Source organism: Salarias fasciatus, chromosome 16 (genome assembly GCF_902148845.1).
Source record: "Salarias fasciatus chromosome 16, fSalaFa1.1, whole genome shotgun sequence".
Classification (NCBI taxonomy): domain Eukaryota; kingdom Metazoa; phylum Chordata; class Actinopteri; order Blenniiformes; family Blenniidae; genus Salarias; species Salarias fasciatus.
The window spans coordinates 10,268,820-10,295,501 of record NC_043760.1 but is presented as its reverse complement, the minus strand read 5'-3'; the positions used below and the strand labels follow the sequence as shown (position 1 = coordinate 10,295,501).

Here is a 26,682-nt window from a genome sequence, read left to right as displayed (position 1 = left end):
TCCTTCGTAGTCGAAGATGACCATGACATCTGTTATGAGGTGGAGCTGCTAACGATGTGTCCGGAGGTGGCTGATGAGGCCGATCCGGGCAAGGAAGCCTTGCCCACAGGTCGGACAGTAGTGGGTAGGCGCTGTGCTGTTGGTACTCGTGTCTTTGGCTTTGCGTGCTGCTCTCTTCTGCTCGGCTTGGAGGGTCCTGCGCTCCTCTGCTGCATTGGCTCCTTTGCTGATAAGTTGGCGCCAGCCGGGTTTGTGGGGTGCAAGTGATTCCCAGGATTCAGTGCTGATGTTGAAGTCTTTTAGCGAGACCTTGAGGCTGTCCTTGTACCGTTTTCTCTGCCCCCCAACTGTGCGTTTACCCTGACAGAGTTCTCCATAGAGGAGTTGCTTAGGAATGCGGTCGTCTGGCATCCGGGTGACGTGGCCAGCCCACCTGAGTTGGGCCTTGCGCATGATGGTGGTGATGCTGGGGAGGTTTGCCTGCTTCAGGACTTCCGTGTTGGGGAGTTTGTCCTGCCAGCCGATGTGGAGGAGGTTTCTGAGGCATCTGAGGTGAAAGCGATCAAGCTGTTTTTCATGTCGCCTGTACGCAGTCCAGGTTTCCGAGCCGTAGATTAGGGTGGTGAGGATGACTGCTCGGTAGACTTTCAGTTTGAACCTCAACAATAAACTGGACTGGTCCCACAACGCCAACGTTCTGTACAAGAAGGGCCAGAGTCGCAATCCACTACGCCCTGCACTGCTCTGCTGTCCACTCTGCTGCACTAAAAACTTATTGCACATATTATAGTTCCTGTTATTTTTTATGATTTATGTTGTACACACAGTTAGATCTTCCTTGTTTTAGTTTTTATATTACTATCCTTACTACAATTTGCACTATTACTTGTTGTTTATTTGCACCTTTCATTACTTTTGCCCCCCCCATGTGTTCTACGATCCTCTTGCCCTCGTAAATTTCTCCACTGTAAGATTAATAAAGTCGATTCTATTCTATTCTATTCTATTCTATTCTATTCTAGTCTATGCTATTCTATACCCTTTAGGGCAGGGGTGTCAAACTCGTGCCAGAAAGGGCCGTGTGCTCCTGCAGGTTTTCGTTCCAACCAAGCAGGAGCACACCAGACTCCACTCATTTCATCAAGCTACACTGAAGACCTGATGAAATGAGTGGAGTCTGGTGTGCTCCTGCTTGGTTGGAATGAAAACCTGCAGCCACTCGGCCCTTTCTGGCACGAGTTTGACATCCCTGCTTTAGGGGGACATGCAAACTGCAGAGAAAGGCCTCAGCCATGCTGGGAGGCCATGTGGGCTGCAGACTCCTCAGTGAAGTTGATTGATATCAGACTGTCTGTGCAGCATTGAGGTTCCATTATGTAAAAAGGCTGAAGTTCGTTAAGTACTGATGCAACATTTTTAGTTCCTAATTAGACTTAATGTCTCATAAGTGCACAGTGGATTTCCTCGAACCACAGATTACCAGACACAAACTGAAGTATGACATTAAAAGAACTGATGTGTGTCCCTAAGCAGCCACAGAGCCAGTACGGCGATGTGCAAAGGACTTCATGGGGTTTATGTCAAAGATTATCAGTCTGAGATGAATTAAGGACCTGCTGTGGAGGGTTCGCCGAGTTCAGGCTCTCCTGGGAGGTGTGGCTGCAGAGGGCGAGGTGAGACTGGTAGAGCGGAAACACACAGCGATCCTCCTCGTCATCGGAGTCGTCGGGCAGATAGGTGCTGCTGCCCCGGCCGCCTCCACCCCGAGGTCCGCCGCTCCCACAGGAGGAGTGGCTGAGCCGCGAGCCGGAGCGAGGGGGGAAGGTTCGGATCTCTGGAGGCAGAAGATAATCTTGGAAAAAGAGAAAGAGAGAGAGAGAGGACATAAGAAAAGATTCAAAATGTTTACAGTCTGTCATCCTCAGAGTTGTTTCAATGAAGGAGCAATGAGGTCTGGATGAGGCAGCAACTGCTTGCTTTATTTAAGTTATGCTTTTTAATGTCACAATGAACATGTTGAATTTATTATGACAGGACTAATTAAAAGTGGCTTTAATTGTTTTTAATGTCAAATAAAATCAATATAATACATATGAAAACAGATGGTGAGTTGCAGAGCTGCTGTCTCTCTCTATAAATAGGTTTCCAGTGAGGCACAATGTTGTCAATGTCAATGTCAATATCAAATTTATTTATAGAGCACATTTACAACTAAAAGCCCAAAGTGCTTCACAACAACAATGTTCTTATAGTGTTATAGTGTTGTCACTATATTCACTGTCTGCAACTGACTGACAGCAACTTATGAGATTTTCCATTGGGGGTAACATTAGCATTAGCCTGGAGCCACATTAGCTGTCACACATGGCAGCCTCAGATAAAAGTTTATTTTTTTAAGAGCGTTGTGCTGCATGACGGAAATTTATCTCACTTGTTTTGTCGCTACTTCTTATAATATCATAATTCATCCCTTTCTCAAAGCATTACAGTCCAAGTAGGCAACAGAGCATCTTTCTCCCACTAACTCCAACCGAACTATGAAAAAGAGTCGACGTGCACTACTCATATTCACAAAACCGACAGAAATTTAAAAAAGGTGTGAAGGATATTGATATAATATAAATTAGGCGGACCTATTTCACAGCTCAGTTTAAAGCTATAAAGTTTTGGTGCTTTTCTGTTCTTCCTTTGTTTTTCTTTTCTTTCCTTTAAATCGTGATGAAAATCTTCTTCTTAATCTTATATACATGTTCACTGTTCTGTTTTATGTTGTTTCACAATTTATTGCAAAGATTATTTTCTGCAAACAAGTACATCCAGGGAAAATTACTTTAAACTCAGTGGTGGACAGCATATGGATGACTATGTATATGTTATTTTTTTCCAGAAATGTTTAATTTGTGGAATTGATAATAAAATAAATACATTTTAATATAAAAAATCATGTAAAAAAAAGTACATTTAAAAACAATCACACATGCTTTTTTAACACTTTTTTTTTTTCAAACCACAAGCATATCATGTATTTACGGCACACCTTGCTGTGGGGTCATCTCCAGAAAAGCTGCAGCCCTGTCGGCCTCAGCGAAGACAGACCCTCTGCGGCCGACATCCACCACCAGGATGTCCTGAACACTTCTCCCCTGAAGACAGACAAATAAAGTAAATTCCACAATTTCTCTGAGCTTCAGATGAATTTTAAACCGTTACCCACATGTATGAATAAATGGTTTATTTTTGGTCAAGGTTCAACAAATATAAAATACAAATACAAAGAAAGTACTGTGCCCCCTATAAGAAAGCATACTGTAAGTTTATGTGTTTTTGAGTGAAGAGGTGAAACTACAGACTGCAGCAGAATCATAAAGTGGAACATATTTTAATCATATAGTGATCCTTGCACTGATTCATAAGAACAGAAAGCTATGATTAAGAAAGTTCAGTTGGCTGAGATGGCTGATGAAAAAAGTTTTTAAATCTGTTTTAGCAAGTATAAGATTACAGAGCATGCAAAGTGTGTTAGAAATCACAATCATCAGAATGAAATTACAGTTTGAAAAGGTTGAAAAATCATGATGTGAGACACCACTTCAAAAATGTGCTTCTATGTGTTTACAGTAAATGTTACTGCCAGATCGTCTGGTTTGGAAGCGGTCGAGTTTACCCAGACTCCCTTAGTGAGCCTTGAATATGTGAAGTATATACTTTTGAAAGGTTAAAGATATGTCTCATCCCGCCACGTCAGCCCGGCCTGGTTTGAGAGGCATGGACTCCACCAGTCCCCCGGTGTGTGTTTTAGCAGGCACTAAGATGTCTGCAGAGGACCTTTAAAGCTCGTCCAGTTTCCCTTACATCACTAACTCGATTGCTCATGATCACTGCTGATTGACAGAAATGCTCAGCTGTCAGCTGATACCAGTGTGTTTTCATACTGTTAGGGTTCGTCACTCATGTCTTCTGCTTTAATGTCCATCAAACTATCACTGATTAACAGTGATAAACAGTTAAGGGTCATGAGAGCATGCTGTTCATTTTGGTGTCTTTTCTTTCACCTGTTACATGCTGACCTGCTTTGTTCTTCCTATTTTAATGAAATTTAAATGACCTAAGTAACAAACTTGACCCATCCATTTCTATGCTGCTTTATCCTGGAGCCAGGCCCAGCTAACTGTGTGGTAGGGCAGGGTTCCTCTCGTCTTTAATCTTAACCAATGGGTCTCAACCTCCTTGCTTTGCAGTGATCTTTCCACATCTCCTCTGAGAAGTCGCTTCTTTCTGCTCACTTGTTTGCTAAAACATCCCAGTGAAGCCAAACACCGGTGGACACACCCAGTCCACCTAACAATCAAAAGTAGGCAGAAACACTGTTTCCCTTTGTGATCTTTACCTTTCCACTAGGAGACCCCAAAAAACTGTCAGAATTTGACAGTCGAAATGTTTTGGACCTCTTTTAAACTTGAGTTCAACCAAACACAGCGACCCCCTGGCGGACAGTCAAACGCTGATGAGGAGACAAGACGTGTCAACGCATGCACATACAAGCTAGCACAGTCAGACGAACGCAAGGACTGTGTTGTGGCCACATCTGAGAATGAAGGATGACGGTGCTAATATGACTCCGTCTAAAAACCAGACCGTGCTGAGCGAAGACAGACAGCGAAGTCAAACTAACAGGAAGTACAGACACATGGCTTCTATGAGAACATGCAGACCAGCTGGGGAGTTTTGTGCTTGTGTGTGTGTGTTTGTGTGTGTGTGTGTGTGTGTGTGTTCGGTTAGTCAGCCGTTGTCTACCTGATTTGACTGTCCTCTTGATTTGTCATCTCCACCCGGTTTGAAATCAAATGGATCGACTGTTAGTCGTCGTTTGGCCTTTTTGCTCTTTGGAGAGCAGAAGGAGAAAGACACACACACACACACACACACACACACACACACACCAGTGAAAGAACAAGAAGGAAACCCATCACTAATAGAAGATTTTTTTTCATTGATTCACATAATTTCTTTGTTATTAAGTATTCCTCATTATTATCAGGTAAAAAATTTTATTTGAAAAGTCCCAAACAATTTTAAATTTGTATTGTTTCATTACAAGTTATAGAGAGAATTTAAATGATTTACACGTTGTTGAATTCAGTTTTTATTTAAATCAAAATCTATTGGTTAGATTGCTTGAATTACAGTGTAGATAATCGTTTGATTGTGAAACCAGGCTGTTTTGCATCTTGTCTTTGTGCAGGTGTAAGTTTTTTGGGGGTACATCCATCCACCCATCATACTGACTTAATGCCTTGACTAAAATAAGAAAGTGTCAATTCTGAAAATCATGGATTGTGTTTCTTTCCCAGTAATAATGGGTGTCACCTGTTTGAAAATATTTCAGCTATTTTTTCTGAAAGTGTGATTGTCACCACAAAATCTTGACTTTTGTGTGGGAAGAGAAGAAACATGAGCATTAAAATTCTTCTTAGATTTGTGAGTCAAACAACAAATGTAATGAGTATAAGGTAAAATGTTTTAAACAGACTGATGTAAATCATAATGGTGACATTTCAGACAATTATCAGCAACAACTGCATTCTATGACCACCCATCTTACCCAAAGGCTGGCTGCAGTACTGAGATGAGGCCAGGAGAGGGCGCTCTGTTTCAAAATAACTCAAAAGTACCACAGGAAGCAGCAGCTGGCCTTCCAGCAATCTGTTTTTTGTCACTTCCATGAAAAAGTCCAAGCATACATATGGGATGTAAATAAAACCTGAGTCAGTAGTCAGGTTTGAAATGAAGACAAAGCGTGCAGAGACACGGCCGTTTTTCTGCTCCACAGCCGACGCAGTGATTGGAAGTAAACACAGCCCGGCTCCCACACTGCACACAGATTGTGGTGTAAACAATAGTAGTCTTGGTTTTGTGACAAAATTCCTGCAGACTCAGTTCCTTTCTCCTCCCCCTCAGATTTTTAACGGTTTCCACAGTTGAACCGGAGACTCTTTCATGTGTGGGATTATGTATGACGGCCTGGTATTTCCTCCAAATGCATGTGGCTGGTGCCAGTTTGACCTCAGCCACCAGCAGCTCGGCCATCAAGTCAGTGCAATTGAAGGAAAGGATCTGAGCATGGATTCCTGTTAGCCTCGAGAGTGTATCTGAACTTTGATACCTTCCTACTAAATCGTCTTTTTTCGTTTCTCCAAAAACATCATCAGTCAGATACGGCAGAAGTGGACTTTCTACACTCCACAGACTGCAGAAGGTTGTTTCGTTCATGTGTTCCAAGATCAAGCAATGCTTAATGAGCAATGAAAGCAGAGAAGATAAGCAGATTAACTGGTAGTGGGATCTTACCCCTTTGTATTGGGCGTCACTTGCATCCATACTGTGTTCTTCATACTCAACTGAAAAAGAACGTTGTGTCAGAATAACTGTGTGACAATGATAAAGCGCATAATAACTCTAAGTCAGTGCAAAACAAAACCAAAGCCGTCGCAGTGCAAACTGCTGTGAAAGGAGCGAGACGGAGATGTAATGCAATCCAAGGATGTGTTTGCAGCGCTCAGTGTTGATCCAGTTTAAACAAACCTTGGGCTGTGTGCATGATCCTTTTGGATTACTGTGATGAAACTGCGAGCTGCAGAGAACAGCCTATGAAATACACATGAGGGATTAAAAGCAGGATTTCCTTTGTGCACATCGGTAACTGTGACAGGAGGACTGACTCTAACTGTCTCTGCGTTTGATGCTTGGTTCGTTTACAGCTGTTTGGTTTGTTCTTTATTTATATCGAAATCAAATGTTAAGCAAAATCCATCAGAATTGGTTTTAAAGTGAGCCAAGTGGTTTCAAGTGGATTCAGCTCCTTCAGATGTCATGTTTGGCTCCTCTCTATATTTTACAGTTGTTGGTCAGTTTTTAGTTTGGTCAAGAAGGAGGGGAACAAAAACAAGGAAACTCGGTGTGTTTTCAGTCGGGCTGTATGAGAGTGTTTATGAGCTGCATTTCTACACAATGTATGCTCTCTTGATTAAAGTGGAAAAAGAAACTCAACTGGAAACAACAAAGAAGTAGAAGTTGAAGAGCGAGCTTCCTCAGATCAGGAGATAAACCTCGGTGTTTATGTTCTATACCTTAAACAAATCGTTCCTATGTACGTCTGAGTCATTTTACGCTCAAACACAACGCAATTGTGTTATTTTCTCAACCGTCTTCGGCAGCTGTGACTAAAACTTCCCTGGCTCTGCTTGTGTACTCTTTCCTTGCCAGTGTGAATTGGAGCCAGATGACGGTGCCAGCCTCACCAGAACCTTCTGGTCGGTTCCCAAACCGCCGTGCCCACTGTATGTGCTCACGCTCACGGCTGCACTCACACAGGATCACTTTAGTAGCTTATTGAGAACGTTCGGAAATGAAAGTTACTGTCAAATCGCTCCGATGGGATCATTCTGTTTACAATTAGGCTCCCAAGTATTCTCATGCACTCTAAGGTTCAGTTAAAATACCACTATACGCATTATTAAACTTCATTCTGACTGCAGAATAGATGAGAAAAGACCACACACACGGTGGGATTATCTCTGTAGGAGGTGGAAGAGGGATGGTTGAGGTTCAAATCGACCATTGTTTTCTCTAATGTGGTGAAAGATTCATCCAGGAATATGAAGCAGGTAAAATCGTTCACTATGACAGCGCTCAGTCAAAAATACAAAACCTGTTTAAATGCATAATATCCAGAAAATCTCAAAGACATGAAAAAAATTAGGTTTATCCAGCTGATAACCGCAGTGACTCACTGGAAAGTTAAACATTCTTACAAGGCACCAGTGATTTCTTTGCCCGAATAAAAAGGAGGAAATAAGTTTTAAAATAAGGACAATTAACTCTTGGATTATGTTGAAATAAATCATGCATTTTGGTTATAATTATCTTACTCATCCACAGAGGTTAACAAAATTCAGTTAGTTCATCTTGAAGGTTGCTCTCAATATCCAGGTTTTTCTCAGTCCAGTTCATTGGGTGGTGGTGAAATGTCTTTGACACTCATGTTATTATCAGCCACATGTGACTCTTCTATTGCTGGATCGCTAATTGTAGAATGCCACATCAAAGTATGAGGGTCAAAGGTGAGATTCAACATGCTGCGCAAGGTCTGTAATGCTCCTGAAACACAGCTTCCAGAAAACCCAGCGGGGCCAACACTTCCTCCAGAGGCTCGCTGTGATAAAATCATCATGTGCTATTACACCTCCCTGCCAGTAGGTGGGGTGTGACATTCTCTATGCTGTGTAGAGTTTAGGGATCGTGGTACTTGACTTGAGTTTTCTGCACGTCTTTGTGGTCTACCTAATTCTTTGCTCATTCCTCATCACGCAGCAGCTTGACAACGAGGTATTCTAACGAAATCCAGGTTCCTTTTGAGTCATTGATCGATATGTTTGACACTATGATTGGACTATAAAACTGTGAAACACCACATCACAGTCCGCTGCAGGAACTGCAAACCCATTCACTGTTTACACGACAACATGAGAACGTGAAGCTCTCATTGCATTTTGGGTGTTTTTTTCACAATACAGCAGTGGAAGGAGCCAAAGAAATGCACGCCACTGCTGCAGTAAATAGTTCTTCTCGCCCTTGTTAATGTTTATAGTGTATTTTTCTCTGCAGCATGTGTGTGTGGTTTCATGGGAAAAAAACAAATAGCAGCACTCACTAGTGGCCCAACATGAGAACTACTTGTTTCCAGTGTTTCTGCTGTTTTCACGTCAATAAATATGCAGAAGTTTTCTGAAATGAAAACATAACTTTCATTTGAAATGTCGTTGTGTAAACGGGGCGCGAGTCCCTGTAGACCAGAGGATCATCAGACTGGCAGAAAAGATCTTTAATTTGGATTTTTTTCTTTCTGGATGTTTGTTAAAGTCTCCCTGACTCTGCATTAACTCACAAATCACCAGGCCTGTCTCACGACCCCATCTCTTCTTCAGACAGTAATGACTCATGACTGACCGACTGAAGAGCTTCTCTTTGATCCAGACACACCGGGATGGTTATGCGAGCACAGCAAACCCTGCTATAACTCTGAACGTCATGTTGAAAATAAGCAGCACTGTGAACACCAGGTGCTGCTTATCTGCAATACAATTCAACAGTTGTTGTCATTATTGGATTTTTCTGGCTGGGTTCTCACAGCACACAGTCTATGTCTGATGAAAATAACAAAAAAATAATAATGCGCCTTAATCACTTTTGCTACTGGATTTTGTCCACAATCTGTCCATCCTTTCATCCACCTGGCTCATAGCCAGGAGTTAAATGATGGAAATGATGCCATATTCAGGCCTATTCTACATGTTCCTGCAGTTCCTGTGTATGAAACACTAATGAAAATATTCATAATTTTAACTGAAATAACTTTGGCGTCCTAAATGAAAAATGTGCAACAGGTTGAATCACGCTGTTGCTCCCAAGTCTTGGATGCTAATGTCCTTTTGATCTGCACTGACCTATAAATTAATCATTCCTCGTGATGCATTTGGATTCTCCATGCAGATGCAGCACATATGCTTTCTGAAAGTAATCTTGTGCTTGCTCACCTCCCTGCACTTATCAGGCAATCAGATCCTTTAGAAAAGTCTCCCAGATGTTTTTAGACTTAATGACTCAAATTATTCTAATTACATTTTGCTAGAAGTTGCCGTTTCACCTTTTTACAACCGATATTTCCCAATTGTTAGCAGAAAAGCCATTACTTATTTTGCAGCCACCATTTGACAAACTAATCGATGTTATCTTCAAATTTGCATTTCATTTCCAAATCAGACCTATTAATCAATCACAGATCTCTCGGTAAGCTGAGCTCTATGACTGCCGTGGATGGGTGGGATCAGTCCGTTTACTTACCGTGGACCTCGGGCATGCTCTGTGTGTCATATTCATGCGGTTCTAAAACACAGAACAGAACAGAGAGGAAATGAATAATTGCAGTGGGCAGTATCGCACCTGAATGTTCCCAGATCTGAGTCCTTTCATCAGCATCTCACCTCTGTCATCTGTTTTCAGAATGAATGAGGTTACCTTTGCACTTTTGTCATCCATTAGCGGCAGCTCACTGAATCGAGATACTGCAGGCAGCTCTAACTTTCCACATAAAATCAGTCATCAAGCACAGAAGTTGCAGTTGCACAGTTAAACTGCAGAGTCGACCGAATTCAGCACGTTTCTGAACAACTAAAGCCTGAGTTGGAGAAAAGCTGCAGAAACGCTGTGCTCATAGGAAGACACCCTGAGAGCTTTGGGGGCCCAGCGGACCACAGTGCAGCCGAACACATACAGTAAAGACACAGCAAAAGAATGTTGGAGTGTGTGTGTGTAAGTGTGTATTGAGCGTGTGTACAGTCATGCATGCCAAATTCAATCCACATGGTCACATGAATTCTTTCATGTAATCACTTTTCAATGAAATCTGTTAACACGTGAGTGTTTACGCTTCATGCATACATCTTTGCATCTGTCCACAGGCTGCACATGAGATTCTGCCTAAATGTTAGAGAAACAATGGCTTCGCTCTCCCTCTCTCTCTCTCTCTCTCTCTCTCTCTATCCCTCCCTCTCTCTGTTTTTGGCTGTTGGAGCCCTGCCGGACTTGATCGTTAAGTTCCAGACTGAGAATGAGAGACATGTGACTCAGTGATCACAAGGCCGCCGGCGGACCCAGCCAACCAGCTTGCTCTACATTACCTCTCCAGAAACCTCTGGGATGACTCAGTGTCAGCGGGACCAGGAGCGTCCGCCTTCTCCTCCTGCAGTAATTCATCAAACTCATTGATTTTCTGATGCGATGATCTCACATGGAGATCTGCTGTTTGGAATAAAGTGCACAACTGATATGCAATCTGCCTCAGTGAGACTTGTTTCAAGTGCTCAGGGTGCGGCTCTAAGCCACTGGAAATGCTTCAAAGAGAGACAGGAAATTTAAACATGACCGAGATTTTTCACCAGATCGGCAATAATGTCTCCAGCCGTACAGGGGGAACTTGCATGAATAGCAACAAGGTAGAGCTGCAACAATCAAACCGGTCATCCGAGGACGAAAAGGCCGGAGGGAGACACTGTGACAGCGCAGCTGTGAGGAGCTCGAGCTGGGAGGAAAACAGGAAAGATGGAGGAGATTAAATCCCTGTGACAGATCTGGCAGCCTGTGAATGGCGCTGGGCTATCTGAAAAAGACAGCGGAAAGTTGACGCGTTGTTACAAAAATGAAGGCTCTCTGAGACAGATGGGTGCCAAATGGAAGAACAAGGACAAACGAATCTGCGAATCTGCATTCTGGCTTTTTTTTTTCTTTGGAGATTTGGTTCATTGTGCAGCATCGCAGCTCTAAACACAGTTCATACATCGCGATTGCCATGGAGATGTTTTCCCACTTCGGCCCTTGTGTGATTCAAGACACTGATACAGATTTTCCATGCAGCTACAGCGCGGCGAGCAGCTGCTGAATGTGAAGCAAAGCCTTTCATTTGGCGGGGATTTCTCTTGGTGGGCTCAAGCAGACTTCCATGACTTCAAGTCAGTTTCTCTCAGACTGAACTCCTGACCAGCAGCCTCTCCTTGGGGCTCCTAAAAAAACGGTGGAACAGATGGGAGCTGTTCTTTCTTTCTTTCTTTCTTTTTTTTTAAGTTTTCCCTTCTAAATAACCTTGACCCCAGACCTGACCCTGGACCGCGTTGGTAACCACTGATTTGCACTTCTTAGCATGTATATGCAAACATCCCCACTTGGCAGAAACCCAACATCGCCACAGTGTTTGACTTGTTGACCGCTAAGCAGCTTTAAATCTCCCGGTGGGGGTTAATGTCATTGCTGAACAGCTGCCATTACAACATAGGAGGATGTTAACTGTTCAAATACCGCATACATATTTCGTGGTGCACCAAATCCATGAATATGTTTTAATTCTTTAAAAAAACTGGTAATTTTGAGAAAGAACCAGTAATTGATCAATGTCTATACCATGAGTGAGAACAAGGTCAAGGGTGTGATTGAAATAATGAGTGGATTCTTTCACATTCTGCCAAAATTCAACTGTGTCAAAGAATGAACTAAACGCAATGTTGAGTCTACATGAAAATCACCCACTATTATGATTTTATCTGAATTCTGCACTAAGCTGGAGAGAAAGTCTAAGAATTCAGATGTAAATTCAGTTTGAGGATGGCGTGTATCCCTCCAACACCTATATCCTCTAAATTCCTTCCATCCTGAGTCAGGCCTTAAAATGTGATTTGCTCTTAAAATGTGACTTTCCACTCAAAACCTGTGAAGCGGTTGTGCTGGTTTACCTCCCGCCTCGCTCTGAGGGCAGCTATACCCTCCGCTCAGCCTCTTGAAGAGCGATCGCATCACCTTGGCGCTGCCGAATCGCTTGAAGCGGGTCCGGACGTTCTCGTGGTACCACTCCAAAGTACCGATCTTGAGGACTCTGTCAGAGGAAATGAGCAACGAAGGACTTATTCACAGACCAAGATCAACACACAAAAGACAAAACATTCAAGCACGTCAGCAGCCCGGATTGGAAGAGACTCTTTTTCTACAGATACTTTTATTTAACAGCCCATTTTGTGCGTTCTGGCTTGACATCCACAGCATGGCATTTAGAAGTATGTGGCTTCATCTGTGCAAACAACAGCCGTATAGCATATGGCGCCGGAATCAACCGCACATAATAAATAGCTTTACTCAGACCAGGCGAGGTTGAGCAGCATAAAAGATTTTAGCTGTGACTGTTATGATGAAAGCAGACAATTCATTCACTAAATACTGCTTGCTGTCAAATCACATTTACTAGAGATGTTGATCCTTCAGCAGTTTTCCTTAATTTGTTCCCAAAATAAATAAGATGTCAACTTCTTTTTACATGTGTGCAGGAAACAGGATGACACTGTAATAGTCTCTATTTGTTATTCATATGACTCAGTCTGAGTGTTTTGATCAAATTGTCATTCTTTAAGTTTGCTGCCAAGTTCAACTGTAATATTAGCTCTCTTGCAACAGACAACCTCCAAATATATATTGATCAACTACTTTTCGACTTCCAGACATCCCAGAACTTGTTGTCCAAGAGTTGAACACTTTACAGAGGAACCCATTCGTCACGTAACCCTGAAGCTCTATCATGGCTGTTTATGCAAACACCAGCAAAACTCCCATATCAGCCCTGTCAGCACTGATTGCAACTTATAATACACACGGGACACATCTGGAAGGCTGTTTTTCAAAACAGAAAGCTGTTAAATGCTCAATAAACGATGCAGTCGGCATTTTTACTGCTCCAAATGACAGCATGATAACACACGCGTCATATACTGACAATTCAACGTACTGGTGAAATGGATCTTTTTGGTCATGGTCAAAGGATCCTACATGGTCTTTGAACAACTACTTTGGTCAGGTGAATTTACCTGCCATAAAAAGCAATCATGAATTTCAATAAAGGCAGTTAAAAAGATTTAATTTTGCCAACAAAGGTGGGTCTGAATCATTGAGTCAAAAACAGGTCCAAGTCAAAGGAGATTGTCTGGTGACTGACAGGTTCCCTACACTTCAGTCTATCTCATCTCCAAAATGGTACAAAGTAACAGAACCAAGTCGTGAGTTCCACTTCGACCACTTTTTATAGAGAACTTCTTTTATTGGGGAGGTTTTATTCTCCAGTCATGATGCTGACTTTCCTCGTGATCTATTGTGTTATTGACTACCTGGCCATGTGGCAGGCGTTACACAGCCAGCCCTGCTCCTTCTTGCTGTAGCGGCTGCAGGCCTTGCAGATGAAGAGCTGGCAGTCCAGACACTGACGCTTGCTGCTGAGCAGGAACTTGAAGGGCTGAAGACATCGGATGCAGTGAGACTCGGTCAGGCTGCTCTGGTTTCCCAGCAGCTCTCTCTTGGTATCTTCCTTCTCCAGCTTGGTCTTCAGTTCCCTGAAAAGGAACATAAATTGGCAACATTGCAGTTTGACATATGCTCACAATTTTGTGTACTGTACGCAAAGTCTGCAAGGAAGGCAAAGGACCCACAGAGAAATCATCCTTTTTCTGCCTCTGGACATTTTTATTTTCACATCTGGTATCAAAGTGTGAGGAGGAACTGTGCAAAGGGTCTCTGTCATTTAGCTGTTTCTCTCCAGAGGAAATGCAAAACCTTCATAAGGTTGTTGAAAGTTGCACATATGAGCTGCTTCTCTTCTGCGTTTGAAAATCTCAGAAAAACAACAGCTGCTCGCCACACTCTTTGAATTTTTAGTTTATGTATCTGCAAAACAGAAGAATGTCAATATGAATATCAAAATGAAAGTTAACACATTCAAAGTCGTGATCACTCCGTATTAGTATAAATGAGTTCATTATGGACATAAAAAGTATGAAAAACCTGTGCAGATGTGAATTTTTTTTGCTCTGTTTGGCCCTGACTGCAGTGGTTATGCTAAGCTACACTAACCGTATCATACACTCCTATTTGAAAACAACATGAACTGGAAATGCTCTCAATAGCACCAAGGCCAAACAGGGATTCTTCTACAATAAATAAAACTACAAGTGAAAGCACGATATCTGAGTATACAGACAAACTTGTCAAAATAATGTTAAAGGACAGAGATTCCAAAGCAGATTCACTCTGCTTCAACAGCCAAACAATTTTCTTTTACTGTATATTTTGCATCATAAGGTTTCATTACAATTGAGTTTTAGTTGAAATTGCACACATTTTTCAGAATAATTGTTTTGTGAAAATATCGATATTTTCATCACACATACTGTGAAACAACAAGGAAAAAGTAAATTCGAAATTAAAATGTTATTATGACACTTTTTCACTGGTACAATGCATACATCAAGGAATTGTTCTCAATTCATGTGAAAATAGTGTTACACAAAAGAAGATCTACAGTGAATGTTCTCTCTTCTCCAGTTCAGCTGCTCCCTTCTCTAGTATATTTATTTTTTTCATCTGCAACTGGTTGCAAGACAATTCTTTTTTATTCACACCACTGAACATAGTGGAATAAAACCTACATTAACATTACCAAAAACATCCCTGAAACCGCCACAATAAGGACTAAAAAAGAAGAGAAGCTTCTGGTAATGTGCTGATGAGTGAGTGTTTTTACTTTCTGTATTTTGGGGACAGGGTTTCCAACCTGTGGTTCGGGATCCCCTTGACAGAATCACATGGAGGTTTGCTTTGAGGTTCTTATAGTTATCAATCGATGTGTTCATGAGAAAAAAAATCAATGAGGCATTAAATCTTGAGTTTGAATCCAGGTTTTCATTCCTCACCATGATCGATAATTTGCTCACAGAACAGGCATTTCACTGGGCTATGTGGGTATTTTATGAGTATTCGATGTGATTGGTGCTCTCAGTGGATGCAGTCACACCTCCCTGGCATCAGAATGTGAGTGATGTGTTCATAAACATGCTGTTGCCCAGTAGTTGGTCCTAAAAAGGCAGGTGCTAGGCCGCTTTACGACTCTGTTCCTCTCCGGACACCGCTCCATCATTCCAAAAACCCTCCCCCCAAAAAAATCAAGCTGCGCATTTTTAATCATCCTGCTGACAAGCAGACAAGCAGATGAACTGCTGAGAAGGTAAAGTCCAAGGCACATTTCCTCCGACATGTTAAACCAATAGCCACAGATGAGTCATGGAATACATCTGAAGGCAAGTTTGTAACTTATCCATTTGATGTTTTACAGCTAGAAAAACACAACTCACAGCTCAATGTTATGCAGAGGGGTTATGAGGCGAGGAGCTGGATGGCAAACAGGGATGAAGAGCTGGTTCTTAGTGCATGGACGGCAACACACGGCTGCACGTTGGCAGCTTTGAATAAATATTATGTCAAGAATCACGATGAAGAGACAGAATACACTGAGGATACTACACTAGTGAACCTCTGTTGAAAAATATTTTTAGTACTTTCGTGTCAGAAATGATGAAGTTTGACACATAATTTCCTTCAGGTTTCTCTGCTCTAATTGACAAATGTCAGACCAAGCTGTTTCTCGAGGAAAGATGTTAGCAACCTGTCAGAGTGCTACTGAACCTTCCTACAAATGGAAACGTTCTGCTGGTATCTGTTGGTCTTTTTCTGTCCTTTGCTTCCACTTTTGTTGTTACCATGCTTTGCCTGTTAGACTCAAAACGACTGAAATAAGTACATGGCATCAATAAAGCTTGAATTCTGGTTAAACTTTAAAAAAATCTTCCATCTTCCTCTAATAATTAGAACTGTCCCCGGCAATAAAAGCTACAGTATTTCAGCAAATTTCAAACACATCTTTCCTCTCCTCAGTGTGAGTTGGCAGCTGTAGACTAATGTGTTGTGGATGACTTCATTGCTAAAAGTCAAAGACTGTTTTTTTCCCAGTAGAAATGTTAAACTAAGTTGGTTCTGATTGTGTGAAGAGCGACGGTTCGACTCTGCTCTGCGCTGCGAGACGGTGACAGTGGCAGGAAGTCCAATTCAGATAACTAGTCCCAAATGTCGCCGAGCGTGGGCTTGAGTCTGGAAAAAAGATCCAGCGAGAATAAGAAGATGCGTATTGTTTATTAAGGCTTTTTCCACAGTCATGCTTTTTGAATTACAGCCCAGCTCTCTGGTATAAACGGGATACTTTGTCACTGTCCCATAACCTTCGGCGGATGCAGCTGGTGGTCGTTACTGATGTGATTTAGAAGTAATATCTGGTAAATCTTTTCCCCTCCAAACATCAAGTCTCTCAAATCTGGTATACAAAATGCTCCTCCTTGAGCTCAGCTATATGTGTGCAAATAATCAACATTCTAACCATGTGAGTAGCTCTGTCATGCTCGGTCAGGAAGACCTGAAAAACTGTCATTGGCCTTTTGAGTTATGAAGCTGTAGGTTTGATGATTAGCTCTTTATTGCACTAATGTCTGTGATGAAGGAAAATGTACTTGGATTCTGACGGGAGTTAATTTTCATTAACCAAGTTCAATGTGCAAGCTGTCAATGTGCAGCCAAGCATGAGCAGACACTCTCACCAATCTCTTTTTTACTTTTTTGACATAAATCTACTTTAAAGAAACTCAGAGCAGGGAAACCTCGGTCCACTTCGTGATCTGCGGTGCCCCCGAATGACCCTTTTATGGTGTTTAAACTCTGGAGGTAGTAAAACTCAGTTTTCCATTAAGAATAGTCACATTTCTTAAGTTTGTTATTGGATGTTCAAACAGTTCCTCCACACTTGAGTAAGCTCCTGAATGCCTCACTTCCCTCAGTGTTTCATTAGAAACTGGCACCACAAAGTTTTCTGCTTAGCTGGTGAAGCTCAGGAATCCGGCGGCCGGCGGCGGCCAGACAGCCACTTGGTTCCTGCAGCCTTCATAGCTGTGGGTGTCTTCCTGAGCGTTCCCATACATGGTGATCCTCTCTCCCTGTGTGTCCCCGCACACAAATCAGAGCCTCTCTGCTTTGACTTAACGTGACGTTACTCCAGTGCGAGCAGGTTTGTCTCCCTCTCGGCCTTTTATCTCAACATCAGGAGCTCGTAACCTCGTCAGCACCTCACGTCAGTTTCAGTGTGAGACAAGTTACGATGGTGAGAAAAAAAACCACACACTGGCATAGAGGAACAGCGGAATTACAGTATATCAAAGGCTTAATGTTTTCCAGAGGAAGATCCTTTAACTCTGTTTCTGGGTTTGGCGTCAGACTGATGAGACGAGCAGCATTGGCTGAAACAAAGAGGAGTACAGTGGACAATGACTCTTGATCCCCTGACCTGAATAACAGATTGCTGTCTGCATCCAATGCATCATCTGTGGACCTCCCAAAAATAGATGTTTTGAAAAATTTCCTGCCTCTGGGACTTCTGCCCTCAACTGATAAATATTATCTAATGGAACTTTCCTGCATATAGATGCAACAATGCTAACCGTTTTCTTCATTTTATGTTGATGATATCAGATTATATTCCAGCCAGTAATTTTATACAGCACTTCATCCAGCCCAGAGAGGCAGGGTGCCGCAGTCGATCACACCAGGCAGTTTAACCTGAAGATGCTTTAAAAGAATACTCCGAAGATTTTGGACCCACGCCCTATCCCTATCATTTACAAAGTGAGATAAGCTCATAAATACCTTTTGTGTCCGTTCGTCCAGTGGCTGGCTCCCAGCTGTTAGCATCGTAGTTAGCTTAGCTCAACTGTGGGAGGTGAAGAGGAGACAGAGCCGGACTGACGAAAGTGGACAGAATACTCCTTCCAGTGGTCCAGGGGATGGCGTATTAGCACGTGAAATAAATCCAAAAGGTTATAAAACATTTTAAAAGATGTCTTTTCTTTTCAATCTGTTAAAATAGCGTTTTGATACACAGAGATCTGCACAAGCATAGTGCTCCGCGGAAGGATATACCGGCGCACAGCGGCTGGGTCTATGGCTTCTATTGCTGTGCTCTGGTATATCCTTCTTCGGAGCACTGCGCAAAAGGACTGGATAGTGTTTTGTCTTGAAAATTCAAAATGGGCAATTACAAAGCTTTATTAAGCTGTCTGACTTTCATAAGATTCAGAAATACAGACTGTAATCAATCTGTATTGACTGTAATGATGTTTTTCTAATTGATCTTCTAGAAATGTAAATATTTGTCTGAATAGATTCCCAAAATTTTAGGATCACCTTTGTCAGCTTATGATACTAATTGCAATGGGGTAATTTATTTATGATGTTTTGAAGAATTAATCAACCAGTAAAGAGGCAGCAGAGTTGAAGTTGCATAGTTGAAAGGCACGCTGTAATTTCTTTCTTCAGCTGGTTAATAATGGAAATAATTAATTCATATTATCTACCGCTTCTCCCTTTCGGGGTCCGCGGGTGGCTGTAGCCAATCCCAGCTGCTGTGGGCGAAGGCAGGGTACACCCTGGACAGGTCGCCAGTCTGTCACAGGGCTTGACATATATACAGACGTATAACCATTCACGCACACATTCATACCTAGGGTGACCAATTAACCTGACATGCATGTTTTTGGACCGTGGGAGGAAGCCCCACACAGGGAGAATATGCAAACTCCACACAGAAAGGCCTGAGCCCCGGCCGGTAATGGAACCCAGGACCTTCTTGCTGTGAGGCACAAGCACGAACCACTGCACCACCATGTGGCCGAGCGGAAATGATGTTTCCACAAAACTACGACTATTGTTCAGAAACCTTAAGCTTTTGCTTCATACACCTCAGTGAGCAAGACTGAAGAGACATGAGGAGTAAAAAAGCTACGCAGCTTATGTAATGTGACACAACTTCCTAACACGTGCAAAAAGGTTCAAGGTTTAAAAGAAAGTCTAGTCAAAGTGTTCATGAGAGGTTGATCCAGAAAGAATTGACTGTTTCTGCATTCCATAGTGAATGTCTGAAAATGAGATGAATTTCCATAAAGAGAACGCTGCGGACTCTTTCATCCTTCCCACCCACTGAGGCGCACGCTGACGGCGACGCAGCCTCGAGCCTCACGGCACGCCAGCAGGGACAGAATGAAGGGTTAAAGAGCAGCAGCAAATCAGGGAAGCACTTCAAACCTTGAGGTTACACAACCACGAAAAGCTGCACAACAGAAAGAGCACGTTCAATAAAAAAGCCCTGAAATGCTGAAGAGAAAACTCATCCAACCCAAGAGCAAAACACTCAAGCATGAACACAACAATGTCTTTTATGCAGTTCAGTCCAGCAAGAGCTTTTCAGATTTGCATCTTTCAGAGATAAAACTCAAGGAGTAACAAGTCTTCAAAGAGCCGTGGAAATAAAATCACTCGAGGAAAAAAAAAAAAAAGAAGAAAATCCTGAAGTTCTTTAAACTGCAAAATGCCAAACATAATACTAAAGCAGGAACAGTCAACACAAACCAGGTCAACCAAACAAACAAACAAGCTTCATTTGAGCTCAGACGAACCTGAAAAATTCAGTCGTTTCCCCCAGTCTGTGGCGAGGAAAAACATCACTGCAGCTTTCAGATTTTATTCTCTTCATGTTAATATTTTCACTGATCAATAATCAGATCAGACACAATGCAAACATATTAAAAACGACCATCCAAAGCCATGACAACGGCAGTTTTTATTTATTTTTTAAACCACTGCCAAAATATTTGATTCTGTGATCCAACACAAGTGGTTTTCCATGATTTAGGCCTGGACAGTTTTTATATTTGAACCACATGAAGATCTGTACCTATTTATAGGTCAGCAGTTTGAACGGCAAACAAGGCTTCGAGCGGAAAACAAACGGCTAAAGACGAGGTGGCAAGAAGCACCACCCAAATGACTTTAACCGAAGGAAAGTTCTGCCCTGCAGTCTCAGTCAAAAAGCCTAATGGCCATCCTTACTTTTCTATTTTGAGGAATGAAGAGCAGAAACAGGAAGGTTTCAGCAGTAAGTAGATTAGTAAGTCTATTCAAAGACACTCTTTCTTCAAGCGCTTGTAGACAGCATGAGCAGAGCCGTTCACAGGACACAGACAAAATCAGCTTTCTCTGGCTGATGCAAGGCAAGTATGTAGAGAACAGAAAATGTTTAGAGCTAATGCAAAAAAAGTTGTTTGGAGTGAATGGAAGTGGACACGTTTGGCTCTTCGGGCCACTTCTAACTCATGCACATTCCAAACAATTCACCTTCTCTCCAAGTCCTCTGCTGGCCAGGGTTTACCTCATTTTTCAAGGCGGCCAGTTCCTGTTGATGTATATTTACATGCACAGGGGTACATTACAACGCTGCTGCTGCTGTGGATGTTGGTGCCCAGAGAAAAACAACCCTCAACAACACACTTGATTATCATCAAGTATTTCCATTGACCCAACATGCTAAGTTATGGCAATATGCAGACCAATGGCGATCTCATGAGTCAGTCTCACAGCTTTTATGGAGTTGAAAAGTGATGTAATTTTGATCACTCACTCACCCACTTCATTACATTTCAGCTGGCGATGCTACTGCTGCTGCGGTCCAGCCAAGCATTACTTTATTACACTTAGAAAACAGCAGTCTCTGGTTCAAGCTGGCAGACAACAAATGCTTGAAGGTCTTGCCAGAGAGTCTTTGGGGGGCCCCACTGTATATCTTATTTATTTTTTAATCCAACCCAGAGAGCTTATTTCATATTTGATTTTAGTATTTTAGCAAATAATAAAGTTCAGCTGCTTCCAACAATCAACACTTCCGTCTTGGGCTAAGAATCTTGGACCACAGTTCTCACAGTTCTCATTTTCTGATATATATCTGGCTTTGCAACCGATTTTCCAGAAAATTGATGATGACAAGCTTCCTCTTATTGCTTGTTCACAACTTCAAAGTCTCCTCTGTTGTGCTGCTCTCAGCTGCTCATCAGAGAGTGCTACTGATGTTGTGACAGTTCTGCCTTTTTAAAATTAACAAATATTAATAAAAGGAATGATTGACAGAGAGGATCTTCTGATGTCAAAATATGTCTTGGTTGAGCACAAAAAGATTTATAATGAGGTTTTTCATTGAGGTCTGGACACTAGAGAAGACAAGACTCGAAGTGGCATCATTTCTGCTGTGGGATTCAAACCAGCAAACTTGGAATCTCTACTCTGTTTCTGTCTCTGCATGGATTTTCTCCGGGCATGAGTGATTCTGTGGTCCTGTGGATAACACAAGCTTACTCCCTTGAAATTTTGGATTTTTGGTTTAACTTTTTTTTTTTGGAATAAAATGCAGTCCTTGGTTTTCAACAAATATGTCTTTCATCATGACTCAACCTCTCCTGAGCCAAACCTAACAGCTTTGGTTTCAGTTAAGATTTGATTGTAATAAATAGTGCAAAAACATTTCATAATTATATTTTCTGTTTGTTTATTACCTTTGACAAGTTCTCTGAGAGCAGATCAGTCCCACAATCATCAGGTATAGCTGTTACTTTGTCAATGTTCCACAGTGATATACAAGCCTTACAATCCTGGGGGACTCCGCTCTGCGCTGCTGTGGCTATCCACGTGGACAAGAGGGGGAAATTCCCTCTAAACCTCTTCCTTCCGTAGTCTGATATCAAAACCACCCATCCGTCATCGTTGCCAAGGAGATGAAAACAGTGGCAGGAGAGAGACGCCGATAAACTGCTGACCATATGAAACAAAGTCTGCACTTGGATTATGTTGCTCCATGTCTTTTCTGCTCAATTTGCATCCAACAAGTTAGTTGATCGTCCTTCCTCTCCCAACAAGAGAGGAAACAATTATGCTGCATCTGTTCAAAGGTGGAACATGGGAGTCCTGGTCTCTGGAAACTTTCTCCCTTCAAGTGATGCTTTGAATAAAGCTGAAACGTGTCCTTCATCCTGCAAGAAACTTGACTTTTATATGCAGTAAAACATTCTGCATCTGCACTGGCTGTGTATTTGTAATGATCGGGCCAGACACGGCACGGTATCTTCCAAGAACTCCAAGGAATTCCTTTAGAGTTCAACAGCCTCAGTGCACGCTGGAGGAGTGGAGCTCATTCCTCCGATCCCGTTGTGGGCATCTCTGATACAAGACATCACACTGAACAGTCTCACACCACGAGCCAGAACAAGGATGGACGGAAAAAAGATCAGTGACCAGTGAAAAGTTATTTGGGCAGTGCCACACATTTTTGTCAGTCAGTCAAAGCCAATTCAATTTCCATGCATCAGAAAATCAATGCACCAAGTTTTGAGATCTCCTTTGGTTTGTCAGATAACAGGTTCTATCAGTGACTTAAGGATAATATATCTAATTTGATCTTTGGAAAGATTTGCAACACAGACTGGTTGAAGATCTTTTAATATATTTTTCTGGTTATCAAATGCTACATTTGTGTCCCTGTGTTTTTCATAAAAGTGGATTGAGGCAATTCAGTACCAGATGTTAAATTGTGATGAAACAGAATATGTTTTATTTTCTCTGTAGAAACATTATTTTCCCAATGAGCAATACAAAATAAGTAGTAACACGTCCCAGTTGCCTCCAACCCCAAACCGCCTCTTACAAAGGCATAGACTGGTTTTGCATACAGAAGAATGTGTCTAAATTGCTGCAATGGGCAGTTTTCCAGGTGTGCTACAGTATCTACAAAATGTCTCCTTATAACCTGTTTCATTCCCTGTTGGTAACACATTTTTTGACCATTTTTAATTGTACATGTTCTCGCTCGTTGAATGTGTGTCTGTCTTATTCAGTGATAAAATTCTTTCTTAAGAAACAATCTTATTTCATGATTGTTCCCAAAAAATACCACAATTCCATATATCAATACTCTGAACAATATGTTCAAATTCTTTCAGTGGAGAGCAGAAAGTCTCCACCTCTGAGTCTGGTTCTGCAGCTTTCTTCCTGTCAAAGGGTTTTTTTTTTCCCTCTCCACTGTCTCCTCTGCCTGCTCATGTGAAATTGTTGGTTTTTCTCTATGAAAGTGCCTTCAATTGACTGTGCTGTACTCAACACAACAGAAATAAAATTGAATCCATTTCAGGGATTGTTTTACCTCCTGAAATGTCTTGACTATTAAACCATTGATCGGGGAGGTTAATTTTTAAGGTAGGATACATTTCAACATCATGGATCAAGCGATCTGTATTTAACTGTATGTTATGGGAAACTGACCATGCTGACCTTTGTTTAAAGTCCCCATGTCAGACGACTAAAGACGTTTTTTGTTATTTGAGTAAATTACAGGGAATTAAAATTTACAAGCCATATCGACCCTGATTCGTCTCCCCACTGTGGTCATGCTGTCATCAAGACCTGCTTTTATGGTTTAAAGCAGGGGTGGGGAACCCTGGTCCTGGAGGGCCGCAAACCTGCATGTTTTCCATGTCTCCCTGCTTCAACACACCTGAATCGAATCAAGATTCATGGCCAAGTCCAGCAGAAAGCCAGATAACGAGCCTCATTGCAATCAGCTGTGTTGAAGCAGGGAGACATGGAAAACATGCAGGTTTGTGGCCCTCCAGGACCAGGGTTCCCCACCCTTGGTTTAAAGGAACACCTAAAGATCTTTTGCTGAAAAATCTGATTTTCTGACCTCAACGTCTATTTAAAGTAACATTTAAGTTACTCATGATCTCAATGCAGAAACAGAATGTTTTCCACACAAGGTGCTGTAGGCAGGATTCGGCATCTCTGCCATCTTGCTGAGGTTTACCTAAGCAAGATGGTGATTTGACCCATCTAAGATGGTGATTTGAAACCCAGCACAGCCAATCCTGTCCTGTTTTCTCTGACATCACGTCCTTATGCAAGTTAAGCCCCTCCCACAGAGCGGGTGACAAGACGCCCCTCACGACCAATCACGTTAGAGCCTCAGGGGCTCTCTGATTGGTCAAAGATACCTGGAGCTGTTGAGATTTCCTTTTCAGCTCAAAACAGAGACAAATGGAAATGCTGTGCCCTCGCGGTATTGCAGTTATGCTACACTCCTAAAGGATTATCAATGGATGCTCTAACCTTTAATCCAAAGAAAACAGAAAAATTAGCATTGACTAGCAAAATCCTGCCTACAGCACCTTTAACCCTCTTTACAGTCATTTTCAGAGAAATTATTGCTCAAAGAGCAGGACTTAGATATTTTGTCTAAAGAGTGCAAAACTTACTTACATTATCTCCTTTTGCTGTTCTCATGAATGATAAAGAAGCTCCAAATCACGACATTGCTCCTGCTCTCTTTTACACCTGTTGGGTGTGTTGAGTATGTTGCTGACGGGTGCAGTCCGGTGATACTTGCAGGGTTTCTTCAGGGAGTTTTTCATGAGTGTGAGCTTGAGTACCATACCGGTATTGTATTGTGAGAAACCTACCCCAGTCTGTCTTCTTCTCTTCTTCCTCAGGTCAAAGTCCTCTCTGTACGACTTCCCACACATGCTTGGCCTCCTCGTCCGTGAGCTTGGACAGATCAAGCTTCTTGGCAGCAGTGGTGACAGGCTGACGACAGGCTCCCCCGATGTCTTTCTACACACCACCAAACAAAAAAAAAACCAAAGAGCAAAAGTCGATATTACCTGTGTTGCAAAAGAGAGCTGCAGTGAAGATGATGGATGCTTTGCAGAATGAATTCAGCTTTGTGTCTAAATAAGTCGATGCTGCTATTCAGTTGGTGTGAAACAGTCGAGTTGTGCTCATCGTTCAACTCATGCACCGTGTCAAGTTTGCATGTGAATAGTCCTGCACGGTAGTTTCTTTTTTCCCATGAGAGGTCACAGAAAGTATCAGATGCACGATATCCCGAGCAGTAATGTTACCGAATTCTCCTGAAAGATAGACAAAACATAGTTCGGCAGTTTATGCCACATTATTTTACTGCCAAAACAACATTGTTGAATGATTTAACCACTGGTTCTGATTTTTTGAAACTGAATTCTGTGTAGATTTTCTTGTATGACTTCATTTCACAACACAGTGAGAAAGCTACTGGAAAAGTATTGTTTTGACATTTTACTGTATTTTGCACCAGAGAGTTTCATTAAAATGGGCTTTTTGTTAAGATAGTGTTAATTTTCTGGAGTAATTAATAGATTTTTTTTTTTTTAAAACAGACTCTTCGATTATTCATATTCTACACCGCAGCAAGGAAAAAACTTTAAAGTTTAAATTTAAATCTCAAGTGCCCTGACTTCCATATCAAATCGATAAAATTGTGGCTTGATTGCTGATGATGGTTCAAATATTTAAGGGGCCGTTGATAAGTCTGATGCACCTGATGTTGGGACTTGACGTTTTCTTAAACTCTTTCAAGAAGCTCTTTGAGTCACTGTCGGCTTTTCAGCCACGAGCCGAGGATGTGTAATTCCTCCAGTCTCATGTTGAGTTTTGGGTGTTTCGTCCAAACAAATCAGACCAGAATAACAGCATTTAATAAGGTTCAGAACCTCGGACAATTGGTTTTGATTAGATGCTGCATGCATTGGTCCTGTGATCCAGAAAGGTTTGGCACCGTTCAAACCATCACACTGGATTTAATCAAGTCGCTGTTGAATGGAGCCTTCCAGATCGTTCACGTGGTTTCATAATGCCTCGGTTTGAGGGGATGAGGTAACTCCACTGGAGCTGACAGAGCGATGCGCTCATGCACACACGCTAAGACCACTGACTTGCATGTGAAAAGTCTTAACAAAATCAGGGAGAAGTAAAGGAATGTTTGGGATCATCACGTAATTGTCTTGTTTTCCTCAGGCCATGCAAAGAAAACTCAAATCACTACGTTCCCTAATCTGATTTCTGCTTCTGCAAGTGGGCACTAATGGTAAAAACAAGCATGCTGGTTTGTGAAAGATCAGGTTGGGTGGAAAGTCAAGCAGACACCGAGCTCAGCTCATGAGATTAAATGTTGTTTACAGCTTACCCACAGCTAACATTTCACCTGTACAAGGCGGTAATAGACACAGTGTATTTACTTAACAGGCGTGGCACCACTGGTATCTATTTTTGTTGCAATAGAGCAATAATAAAGCAAGCAAAGCAAAAATCTATATGATTCAAGTCACCTACACTGAGCATTCATTGCATTTTAAAATGTATTTTAAAACAGTGAAATATGCATTTTTTTTCAGACAAGGCTAGATGTTTATCCTCTGTTCTCAGCAGATGTGCACTGTATCAACTCATTGTGTTTGCAAAGGGAAGGTCTGTCTTCAGAGC

The 26,682-nt window shown here is 41.9% G+C and overlaps 1 protein-coding gene across 1 annotated transcript in view; it reads right to left on the bottom strand.

The window, feature by feature from the left end:
* Positions 1-25,337, bottom strand: part of mlphb (melanophilin b) — a 39,642-nt gene extending 14,305 nt beyond the window's left edge. The window contains 11 exon segments of the mRNA XM_030112251.1: positions 1,614-1,852; positions 3,038-3,143; positions 4,795-4,881; positions 6,349-6,398; positions 9,901-9,942; positions 12,339-12,478; positions 13,755-13,976; positions 24,846-24,862; positions 24,864-24,884; positions 24,886-24,996; positions 25,287-25,337. Of these exon segments, the coding sequence (XP_029968111.1) occupies positions 1,614-1,852; positions 3,038-3,143; positions 4,795-4,881; positions 6,349-6,398; positions 9,901-9,942; positions 12,339-12,478; positions 13,755-13,976; positions 24,846-24,862; positions 24,864-24,884; positions 24,886-24,996; positions 25,287-25,337 (1,086 nt within the window).
* Positions 25,338-26,682: the final 1,345 nt, after the last annotated feature.